The 12,575-nt window shown below is 34.8% G+C and overlaps 1 protein-coding gene across 1 annotated transcript in view; it reads right to left on the bottom strand.

Moving 5' to 3' along the window:
* LOC140435635 (facilitated trehalose transporter Tret1-like) overlaps nucleotides 1–12,575 on the bottom strand; it is a 252,331-nt gene that overhangs the window by 158,359 nt on the left and 81,397 nt on the right. Inside the window, exon 2 of the mRNA XM_072524366.1 lies at nucleotides 8,478–8,598. Coding sequence (XP_072380467.1) covers nucleotides 8,478–8,598 — 121 coding nt within the window. The remainder of the gene's footprint in view (nucleotides 1–8,477; nucleotides 8,599–12,575) is intronic.

Genomic DNA, 12,575 nt, shown 5'->3' on the forward strand with positions numbered 1-12,575 from the left:
AACGACTAGAAAATAAATTGGAATTTTATCAGCCCATAGAACAGGCGGGTTTTAGAAAAGGCTATGGAACAAACGATCACCTACTGGTAATAAAAAATCTTATAGAAAAATGCACTGAATATAATAAATCACTAGCTTTAAAATTTGTCGACTATGAAAAGGCATTCGACACCGTAAATCAACAAAAAATGTTGGAAGCCTTGACAGAATGCCGAATTGACTATCGGTATATAAATATAATTAAACATATATACCAAAACGCAACAGCCAGTGTTAGAGTGGGTGATCGTCAAACCCAGAAATTCCCGATACAACGTGGAGTACGCCAGGGGGACACCATATCGCCGAAACTGTTCACTACGCTTTTGGAATATATATGTAAAAGGGCAAAACTGACCGACAAGGGCATAAACATAAACGGAGAAAAGCTTAGCCATCTAAGGTTTGCAGATGATATTGTACTAATAGCTGATAGGATAGATGAGGCCAAAGAACTTTTAAATCAGCTCTACCTTTCCTCGCTAGAAGGGGGATTGAAAATAAATATATCTAAAACCCAGATGATGACAAATCTTGTAGTCAGCGAAGATATATGCGTAGGAACAAGATCCATAGACCAGGTAATGGCCTATAAATACCTAGGTCATGAGATTCGCATAGGAAAAGATAACCAAACCGTTGAGCTTCTACGTCGTATAAGACTGACTTGGGCAGCCTTCGGCAAGCTGAACCATATTTTCAAATCGTCTGATATACCAATATGCCTTAAAAGAAAAACGTTTAATCAGTGTGTTTTGCCAGTGTTAACTTACGGTGCCGAAACGTTGACCATGACAAGGAGAACAGTTCAAAAGATCCGTGTGTGTCAAAGGGCGATGGAGCGTGCTATGTTGGGCGTTTCACTACGAGACAAGATCCCAAATCGCCAGCTACGACAAAGAACAGGAGTGGCTGATGCAGTAGAGAGAGTAGCAACACTGAAATAGAACTGGGCAGGTCACGTGGCTCGAATGACAGATAATAGATGGACAAAGCGGATACTGGAATGGAGACCAAGAGATGATGCCTACCGAAGCAGAGGTCGTCCACCAACACGTTGGACTGACGATCTAAAACGTTGTCATAGGAATTGGATGCAAGAGGCACAAGATCGAAATAGATAGAAAATTATGGGGGAGATCTATGTCCAGCAGTGGATAAGCGAAGATTGAATGTTGATGATTGTCAATTTTACACTGTACCTGTACTATTCTACCGAACAGTATAGTTCTTGAGATTTACTTCAAATGGAACAGTTGACTGTTGACGCTTCGTACCACTTATCAGAGTTGGTTTTATTATATATACAACTCGAAATGAAATTTTATTAAAGAAAAGTTTCCTTCTTTAGGATATTTAAAAAAATCTTCTAGATTTGGAGAGGGAGGTCTCGACTGTAGAAGGTCGGAAAATTCTGCATCGTTTAATCAATTTACTCTGTGTCCATAAATTCATCTTCCTCTTTAGATGATGATGATGAAGACTCTTCTAATAGCTTCTTTCTTTTCTCATTTTTTTTTTCTATCAGTTACTTATATTGCTGCCTGTTTTTTTTTGTAACTCATCTTTTTTGGTTTTCTTTTTTTTTCTTTTGTTTTTTTTTGTATTTTTTCTTTATCTTTTTTCTTCCAGTATTTAACCCAAGCTCCAGCACCTACTGCATGTGGAAGCTTTATACTTCTTCTACTTCTTTCTCCCTTTTTAAATGGTGATTGTGTTGTCAAGTAATACAGTCGGCAAAAGCAGGACTTACCCCTGTTTGAATAGACCCACCAGATTTTGGCGTAGCGAACGACTCTTACATAAAAGTTGACTGTGGATAATTTTCTTTACTCTGCTGTTTATTTTCTTCAAGTTATGTCTGGATACTAGTATTCCGTTCATTTTCATTAAAATATGATTTGAAATTAACCTGGGCGATATTTAATTCATTATTTTCATTTTGAGTTGGAGTGATTTCAGAATTTAAGTGCCGGTACTTTCTGCTACTACCTATTTATTTATTTATCGTATGGCAATTACAACACATTTAGAACAAATACACAAACACTAGTAATATAGGTATTTGACAAACTTTAAATAGTTACAAACAAACATCAAATGTATTGATATAATCAATTGACTCTGAAGTTGCAAACAGGAAGTCTTCAGGGCTACCATTGTAGGATCTTGAGGGACACTCTTCAATAATGTGGTCGATTGTTTGGTTGTCCACACAGTCACATTGAGGAGACGGGTTCTTTCCCCATTTATGTAGCATGTATGCACATCTGCCATGTCTGGTTCGGATCCTATTTAGAGTGGACCATGTTTTGCGTGGAAGATCAAAACCTGGTGGCTTGTGGGTAATTCAGGGCATGTTATTTTGCCATTCGTTCCATTCTTGGGACCATGCATTCATGGTGTTGAACTCCTCATGTATCATTCTTGCCGTTTTCATTGGTGGTTTTCTAGAACGGAGACGGGTATTTCATGCATCCTCGGTATCTTGGTGGATCGGCAGGTTTATATTGTTCATGATCTTTTTGTGTTCACGTGTAAGTGCGTCGACTCGTCGTAAATGTGTAGGTGGGATGTGACTTAATACTGGAAGCCATTGGGTGGGAGTTGATTTAATTGTACCAGCTATCATCCTCATAGTGCTGTGCAGCTGATTGTCGACCTTTTTTACGTGTGGACTGTGTAGCCAGACTAGAGCACAATATTCAGCGGTCGACAAAACAAGGGCTAAGGCAGTAGAGCGGATAGTGGAAACCGATGCTCCCCAGGTGGTACCGCAGAGCTTCTGTATAATGTAATTTCTTGTACTCAACTTTTGGGCAGTTTTTGTTAAATGCTCTTTAAATAATAGCGTTCTGTCTAGTGTTACGCCCAGGTAGCATGATCATCATCAGTAGCTCGACAACCCTTTCTGGGTCCTGGCTTGTTCTAGGATTTCCGCCATTCTGTTCTGTTCCTAGCTTTGTTTTTCCAGTTGGTAATCTTAAGTATTTTCAGATCTTGTTCCACTTATTCCATGTATCTGAGTTTGGGTCTTCCCTTTGACCTTCTTTCTACTGGTGTTTGCCTCATAATATGTTTTGGTGTTCTAGTCTCCAATATTCGTTCAACATGGTCCATCCAGCGCAGACGTCCGATCTTTATGGATGTTATGATCTCGGGTTCATTGTATGCTGTGTATAGTTCAGTTACGCCCTGGTACTTCGGTGTTTTGTTGTGGGTAAGTGTGGTATTTTCAAACCGTATGCTGGGTTCCTTTCCAGCAATTTTATTGTTCAGGTGAAAGCAACTGACTTCTGTTTTGAATGCATTTGGTTGAACTCGCCACTTGTGAAAATATTTGCCCAATATATATAAGTCTGCCGTCAAAACTTCTTCAGACGTTTCTAGTATTCTGCATCGTGTAGTGAGGGCCCAGTAATCGGCGTATCCGAACTTTCTTGACTGTGTTTCCGGCATATCTGCTAGGTATAAGCTAAATAGTAGTGTAGGGAGCACTGACCCCTGTGGTAGGCCATTTTTAAGTTTCTTTCTTGGGCTGATATCTGTGCCCATCACTACTTGAAGGCTAGGCTGTAAGCTGCCGAGGGATCAATAAATGCCGTTGAAGTTTTAAGTCTTCTTTGGAAACCCTCTTCGATGTAGGTGGTGAGTGACATTACCTGGTTTGCACAGCTTCGTTCTGGTCGAAAACCCGCTTGTTCGACTGGGATCACCTGGAACAGTTTTGTACTGATTCTATTATACATAAGCCTTTCTTATAGTTTGTAGGTGGCAGAGAGAAGCGCAATTGGTCTGTAGTTTTTTAGGTTGTCGGCGGTTTTGCCTGGCTATAGTATGGCTATTATCTTAGAGCGCTTTAGTTCTTGGGGAATATTTCCAGTTTCCATGATGTCTGTGAAAAATCGAGCCAGCCAGACTTTTGTATACTTGCCACAATTTATTATGAATTCAGGGTGAATATTATCAAATCCTGATGCTTTTGCTGGCTTAACGTCTTTAAGAGCCTTTGATATGTGTTCGCTGGTGAAGGGGAGGGAATGCTCCGTTTCTGTGGCTACATGTTTTAAAGTTTTAAGTTCTCTCTTTACGTAGATGGTGTGTCCCATATTTGGTGCCCTGGATGTTTTTACTATATGTGATGCTACGGCATCTGGCTTTACGGCTGCCTCTCGGCGTTTCGTATGGACACCACTCCCTAATTTTCTTAGTAATGACCATGCCTGTCTGCTTGATTTCTGGAAGTTTAGACTTTCCACTGTTTCGGTCCACTTTTGGTTTATAGCGGCGTCTAGGCTGTAAAGTAGTTCATCCGCTATTTCTTGGTCGCCAGTTTCAAGAAAGCTCTGATATAATTCTTCGCTATTTACGACCAGCCAGAGATATATTCTTTGCGATAGCCTCTTGGTATGTGTTTTTTGGCTACACAAAGCATAGGTCGGGGTTGTATTCCTGCCTCTTCCTGATCTTTGGTATCAAACAAAAGGTACAGGCGTTCGTCTTCTGCCCATTTTATTAAAGCATTCCCATTCGCATCATTAAACCTTGATCAAATAAGTTTTGATATTTTCCGGTCAATTTTATGCCCGATTAGATGATCAAATCGTGGCTGTTAATTAAACTTTCGTAAGTTATTTCATATTATTTTATGTATATCTAATTATGTCCTCTCGTTCAAGCAAAATAGTTTTTTGTCCAACTTTCTTATACTCAAAGCCCAAATCATTTAAAAAAGTGTGTTAAGTTGGACATGTAACATTAGGAAGGTTTTCGTCATTATTGATGCCAGAGAGGATCAATTTTAATATAGGTGGGACAGTTTAAATAAAATAATCAAGTATTTTATTTACATCTAATCAACGATTGTCTGTAGGTATCATGAAATATATGCTGCGTTCTGTGCAATATAATGCTTATACTCTGCTTGCTTCTACCACAGCTGCACTTATATTCATTAAACTGAAGTAGTTTAAAACATTGACAATAATTTTATTTATAATTGAATATCCCACATATAGGTACGTCTCTTTCCAGTATACTGACCAAAATCCATGTTGCAGCATGGAGCAAAAAATCTTGAAACAAATAACGATTTGTGAAAAATAATAATAAAATGAAATAAATAATGAAAACAAGAAACTGAAACGGTGAGGTAACAGTTAAGTTAACAGTTATGGATAAAATCATTTAATATATCATTTATATATCATATCATTTAATATATCATATAATACTGGTACTTTATTAATTTTACTGTTAATTAATTTTTTTGTCATTTGGTATTCATGACTTTACTAGGGGTACTTGATGAGTGTTTAATGCAGTGGTTCCCCGTTGCCTTCTGCATCCTTACGCCGTTGAACTATATTTCGGTTCATCCGCCTTTAGGGCCAGTTTCAGAACCCCTGAACAAAAGAGTGCCCTTTCACTTACTAACTCATCTGCCCAAAGCCGTTGTTCAATAAGTGGAGGATTGCTCATACCACACCAAAAGAGGTTAAAAAAGAAATACACTAACTAATTAAAAAGGTCCCCGACTACGATCTGATAACTGGGCAGGTCCTTAAGGAGCTACCTAAAAAGACCCTGGTTAAACTTAACAATCTAATTAACGCATCGTTTCGTTTAATTTATGTTCCACAAGTATGGAAAGTAGCTAGTAAAATGACGTCATATCGGCCAATATCCTTGCTACCGATTTAGTCAAAACTGTTCGAAAAGCTCTTGCTTAAGAGGCTGAAACTTATTATTAAAAAAAGGTGACGCATCCCTGATCACCAATTCGAAATCAGTACTCTACAATTGATTAAGTCCACCGAAGGATCTATTGGAGCAAAAGATAAAAATGGCCCTTCCTTTCCAATACTCAAAGATTTTATTTTGAAGATGTTGCCTGTGTGAGTCCATTTCAAGTAGGTAAAAAAATAAGAATAAGACTTACTCACAATTAATTTATTCTACCAGCAACGACCACTTTCGCATACTATAATTTTCTATGCATCTTGAGGTCTTAAGGTACATGGTAAAATAAATGCTAAAATTATAAAAAGCTCGTATTAGGGTACTGTCCGGTAAAGAATATAAAGTAATTATGCCAATACTATATGTGTGTGATTATTAAATATGACTTTAAAATGGATTGAATACACAAAGTAAAAATTAAGTGAAAAAACACTCTAGTGAAATTGAAATTAAATAAATAAATAATTAATAAATATTACTTAAATGCCGATACAAGAATTATTATTTAGTGTTTTAGAAAACATGGTTTAAACTATTATCGTAAACTGGTGACGAGTGATCATCGGTTTTATTGTAAATATTCAACAAATGGAGGGTTAAATTCTTGAGGGGAACAGATATTAAAAACTAAACTAGGAAATAGGTACAAGGTACAAGTAATAGTACATGTGGGTCACTTGGCATCAGGGTCACTTGGCACCACTTGCGGTTTGGCCCGACGCATCCACACTCCCCGACAAACAACCCTGCGGCGCCTGCCACACGCCCCGACACATCGCGCCAACCGCAAGTGGTGCCAAGTGACCCTGATGCCAAGTGACCCACATCTACTGTAGGTATTGTGTAGATTGTATGTTAAAATTAATGTGACGTGTTATATTATTTAAAAGTTGTTTATATTTATTCAAGAGGTATATTTTGAAAATGTGTGTTAAATTATTAAAACTATTTATTTAGAACAGACAGCACTATGATAATATATAAAAAGGTAGATGTATAAGTATTGGGTGTGCAATAACTACAACTTGTAATTAACAAATTATGATGAATCAATTTAGTCTGTATTTGGGCAGAAATTATTGTGATGTCAAACAAAATTACCGCGATCTTTGTGTACGCTTTCTGCTTTCTCCTACATGCTCCCAGTTCTAACCTAACCTTGAAGCGTTTTGCAGTGTGTATACTTTTTTTTGGCTTTTTATTTTATATTATTTTTATTGTTTATGAATCATGAATTGAGTAATTAATAAGTTTGCGCCTAAAAAGGCACGTAAAAAGAAAATTCGCAGAAAAATGTCAAAATTTTTTTAAGATGGTTGTCTTTCCTTCTATAATAATAAGCTTTGTTGCGAAGAAAAATATAAGACATGAATATTTTCTATTATATGAGTAGTTTCTAGATTTCAACCGTTTACTAGTTCTGGATTTTTTAGTAAATTGACATCAGGACATTCAAGCTGTAATAGCACCACCTGCATTACAACTCTTGAGGGTAATATCAAGAATTTTTATGCTCTTTCTATGTAGTGCTAGAAAAACAGAAGCAAGATGCATTTCTATTAAAGTATGTGTGTGCTATGCCTCCCCAGAAAATAAGGTTTAACAAAAGAGCAGAAAACCGGACTAGGGGAATGTGGATGGAATTTTCAATATCGAATTTATCTACTACGTCTGTTTGCCAAAAGACTTTTTAACGTTTTGCAAATTGCGAAGCATAGAGGGGCTGGAATTAAGTTTCACAGCTGATGTGCCGATTGAAACTAGAGGCAGTTTTAGAAAATAGCAGATTTACTTTGATAAGCGTTAAGCTGTTAATTTCATAAAGCGGCTAACTAATGTAAAATCTCATTATACGAGAGGTAAAAGTTTTCGGCTATACCTCTTAAGTTTTAATGTAGATAAATTATCAGTCTTGTACAATGCATCAGTAACCGAAAAACTGCAAATAAAGGATTCCTATTTTCGGCAAATTTTTAACACAGCATTAGATATTAGTTTTGGAACTTTAGCTACTAACGAATACGTGTCTATTTGGAAATGAGAGAATGCTTGAAGGTTGAGCAAAATAGCATTAGAATATCACGACGTATTCAAAAAGTACGGCAAAGTAAAAAAAGCTTGAGGAAAATTGGGTATTTCAAAACTGAGGGGAAATGGCAAAAGCATGCTTAAGAATATCGTAGAATATCGTAGTTGTAGGGGGTGAAGTAGCCTACAGCAGAGATTTGTGTGTGTGAAAAAATGATGAGCGCTATAAGATGGAAGGTAAGAAGGGTTCCTGTTTCTTGTCTATACCATCTACAGCGTGTCAATCCAAGTAATATTTTGTTCGTGTCCAGATTATTTATACCAAAATGTGATTATAGTCCTTCTATTTAAGTCCGAAAAATCCCCAGAGAATTTTCCGGCCATTTCTGACCTTTCGATAATAGTAAAGTTTTAAATTAATTCTGGAACATTACTACTGCCAATACTTTTATAAATAGAATACTTCTTTGTAAATAGTCCAAAAAATATAACTGTTTTTTGCTTTTTTAAAGAACAACTGAGTTTCTTATTGAATCCTTGTTATATGGATAATAAAAGTTCGCTACATAATGGCAACAATAATAAACTGAAAAACAGAATACGTCACACAACAAAAAACAAATTGCACACGGACATAGTTTAAATGTATAAAATATTTTAAATAATACCTGATTAAAAATTGGTGAAAATCTTGCAAATTTTTCCTTTTCACGTTTATTTCCTTCTGGGTCTTCATTGCCACTATCTTTTTTTAAGAAGTTAAAAGCTGGAAACACTGACAATTGTATTCTGCAAAAAAATTAACACACAACTTAAGAACTTAAATTATTATATTATAATACTACATGCAGTTCAAAATTTCACATCATTATCAAAACTAAGAAAACTATATATTAGTCTATCCCACTAATCAAAAAAAAACTATATAATCCTAATTCCATTCACCTTCAAAAACTCAAACAGTCCAATTTAAATAATTCAAATATAGATAATACACCGATAATCAAATTATGAAATTCATAAGTCATATTTAAAATAAAAACTAATACGCAAGTGGAAAGATCGATTCCTTAAATTGAAAGAGATGAAATCAACCTCTAAATCTAACAGGTCCAGGCAACCAAGGTAATAATTTCCAGATTTTGACTAGTGTAGATATCTGTTGTGGGAATAGGGAGATTGTGTTAAACATTAAATACCATGTTTAGAGAAATATTGGGAATCCTATATTTCAAGTATAGAAATTCCACATCTGACTGATGTGCAAGTGGCGAGAGGATAAATTATTTATTTGTTATTTTATTAGTGTAGTGACAAAACTGCATAGTTTGTTGTAAATAATTATGTACTGTGAAATTTTATTCTTTAACAATGACGAGTAGTAATAGCGTAATTGACTCGAATATTTTAACGCCTGAACCTGAATGGGAAAAGGAAACTAACTGGATTAAATTTAGTATAGTACAAAGGAAACTTATTTTGGCTGGTAAATTAATTCCTTCTTAAGTATATTTTTGTGTATGAATAATTGGAATTTCAGGTGTAAATCATGTAAATCTGATATTAAAGTGAGGCATTGAAAAACCGTTGTATATAATGGAGAAACCACGAAACATTTAAATCGTCAAAATCAATTTCTAATAAAGGAGTCCGACACCAATATCGAATAAGCATAGACGCTTTTTTAATCGATCCTGACAAATTGTAAAATTTAAATAGTAATAACAATCATAAAATTCCTACACTGCACCTTCATACAGTGTTATAGTGTTAGTTCAATGTGCATCAAAGGAAAAAGATATGTGAGAACATATTTTATTATTAATAAAGTAATCCGTGATCACAGTATCTTAAAAACACGGTACATAAATTATACCAGGCATTTATCGATAACAGTTTTTATCTTCAAAGGTTCTTACCAAAACCTGAAGCGAAACAGGTCCGGATTTAAGATAATCAAATAGTCATAAAAAATGGAACTTGATGTTACTGAGAATAACAATGAATTATCCCAATCTACTTCAGAACCATCTTTATCTTACTCAGCTGCAGCCAGTAAACAACAAGAACCAATCTATCCATCCAAACTACAAGAAATAGTTTTCAATTCTCTCAATAATCTTAAATTAGAAGAATACTTGTTAGCGATAGGCACTCTCGTTAGTCCAAAACATATTATTTTTTTACTAAGAATCACCAACAATCGTATCTGTATTTATTTCTCAAGCAAACAAATCATAGATGATTTTTTTTCAAATAATAAAGGTTTCGTCACTGTAAACAGTATCCCACTATCCCGCATAAGATAATAGAGAAAGAACTTTTATCTTTAGGTCTAATTTAACTTCATTAATGTCATTTTTGCGAATAGACACCACCAATCGGGAATACAAACATGTAATTAGATTCCGCCGACATATTTACATATCCCCACCCACAATCCCAATTCACGATTTCATTGTTATAACGTATGATGACATTGACAATCGATTTTTTAACGCTAGACAACATATGTTTCCATTGAAAACAACATAGCCACATTTCCAGTAGTTGCTCAGTAACTGTAAATAACTCAGATACAGCTGTACCAGCTACTACATTTTCAAACAAAAATGAATCTACTACAGTATCTTCAGCAGCAACGACTGTTATGACACCTTTAACAACGGGTACTTCTACAAATATATCAAATACCTTAACGTCATCTTAAAAAACATCATCTACAACCCACTTAATAACGGACGATACATACTACTGTTAATGCTACTCTTAATGTCTAAAATAAATATATACACTTCACCAACCATATCATTCCACACAAGCATTACTAAACAGTCTTTATATTCCAGTCTACACCATAATTCTAGCTCTCTTAATAAAAATGCAGACTGCCTGGCACCACAAGAATTTAGCATGTTTATGTTTAATATTGCAAGGCAATTCCAATTCACCGAAAACGTATTGTGAATGGACACGGTAATGAACGATTATTATCATTTACATATTTTGTTAGAACTTGTGAACACAAATTATACCCGTATGCAGAAGTTCATTTTTAAAAATACTGTTGATAAAAAAGGCCGAATAAGGGGAGTCCTTTATCGTTATCATCGTACCGGAGAAATGCACACTGAAACTAGAGGTGGTGATAGAAAAACAACGAAGTTTCAAAGTATGAAAGATAATATAATACAATTTATTAGGATTTTTAAATGTGTTGAATCTCATAACAATAGAGCAAAACTGATTCGAAAGTATTTACTTTCAATACTCAATATCTCCAAAATGTACAGGATGTACAAAAAGTCATATCCAAATACTCATTCTAAGCTCTCATATTTTCGTCACGTATTCAATACAAAGTTTAATTTGGGATTTGGAAATCCCAGAACAGACGTTCTGAGGACCTGATTAAGTCTGAGCGAAATGCGCATGAAAAGATAAATTTAATTGTGGAAAAACGAATCCCTAAATTAAGGGCAAAAGCTTTTTATCAATTGTTAAAAGAGAAAAAGCCGGATTTGAAAACTATAACGTTTGACTGCCAGAAAAACCAAGTTCTCCCCAAAGTTTCTGACCAGTCTGCCTATTACTCACGCCAATTATATATTTATAATTTTACCATTGTAGAAGGTAGTAGTAACGATCACTTAGTAAAGTAGTATAGTATAGTAAAGAAAATACTCATGTTTTCTACTGGTCCGAAAACCAACACAAAACAAGTTCTAATGAGATACCAAGCTGTGTTTAACACTTTTTAAAAAATGTTAATTTGCAGGGTATTATAGTTTTGCGTCTTGCCTCTGACAGTTGCGGGGGGCAAAATAAAAACTCAATTATTTTAACAATGTGCATGAACTGATTGACTTCAGAAGCTCCTGATAAAATTGACAAGATAGAGTTAATATTTCCAGTAACGGGACATTTGTATCTTCCCCCTGACAGGATATTTGGGGTTATAGAAAAAAAATTAAAAAAGATGGAGACCATTATATCTCCAGACGAATATGTGAAAGTTTTTGAAGAAACTGCAACAACGTAAGAGGTTTCAAATATATCTATATTAGATTTTAAAGATATGGCGAAGGCTGCTCTGAAGAACACCCAAAACTTTCATTTCCAAATAACAAAATGTAAAAGATTTATTATTACACGTTCTCGCAAATCTGTATTGGTCTCCGGTGAAGAGTTTTATAAATCCGATATTAGCAACGCTCGAAATCTGTTAAAAAAAGGTGTAACATTATCTTCATTTACACCAAAAATACTAACAATTGGAGTTTCAGTTAATGCTGCTAAAAAATTGCTGATATTAAAAAGCTGTTAGAGAAACACTATGGAATGGACTGGATTAATAGAGGAGTCGAAAACACAAAATTAGCATTTTATTTAAACATTATTAATAACACTATGAAGAAGATGATCCTTGCTGCAATCATGATCAAACGACGAAAGTGTACGAGTTTGATATTTATGAAATGTTGAATTTTTTTAATTCAATAAATTTTTGTAGTACTAGTTTGCATTTATTTAATAATCATATTAATAAATCTAAAAGTATCACAGCATGATACCATAGTATAAGAAATGGCAGAATCCGTACCTATTTATAGTTGCATTTTGTTAGTTTCAGATTTAGGCAAATCCATTATTGTAATTTTCAAAAGGGTAATTTTCTGACAGAGTACCAAATTTTCAAAACTGGTCAAATCCAATTTATTAGTAGCATTTTCTGTTCATTAAAGTATTCAAACGATAAAATCGAT

Source organism: Diabrotica undecimpunctata, chromosome 3, assembly GCF_040954645.1.
Source record: "Diabrotica undecimpunctata isolate CICGRU chromosome 3, icDiaUnde3, whole genome shotgun sequence".
In the NCBI taxonomy this organism is placed as follows: domain Eukaryota; kingdom Metazoa; phylum Arthropoda; class Insecta; order Coleoptera; family Chrysomelidae; genus Diabrotica; species Diabrotica undecimpunctata.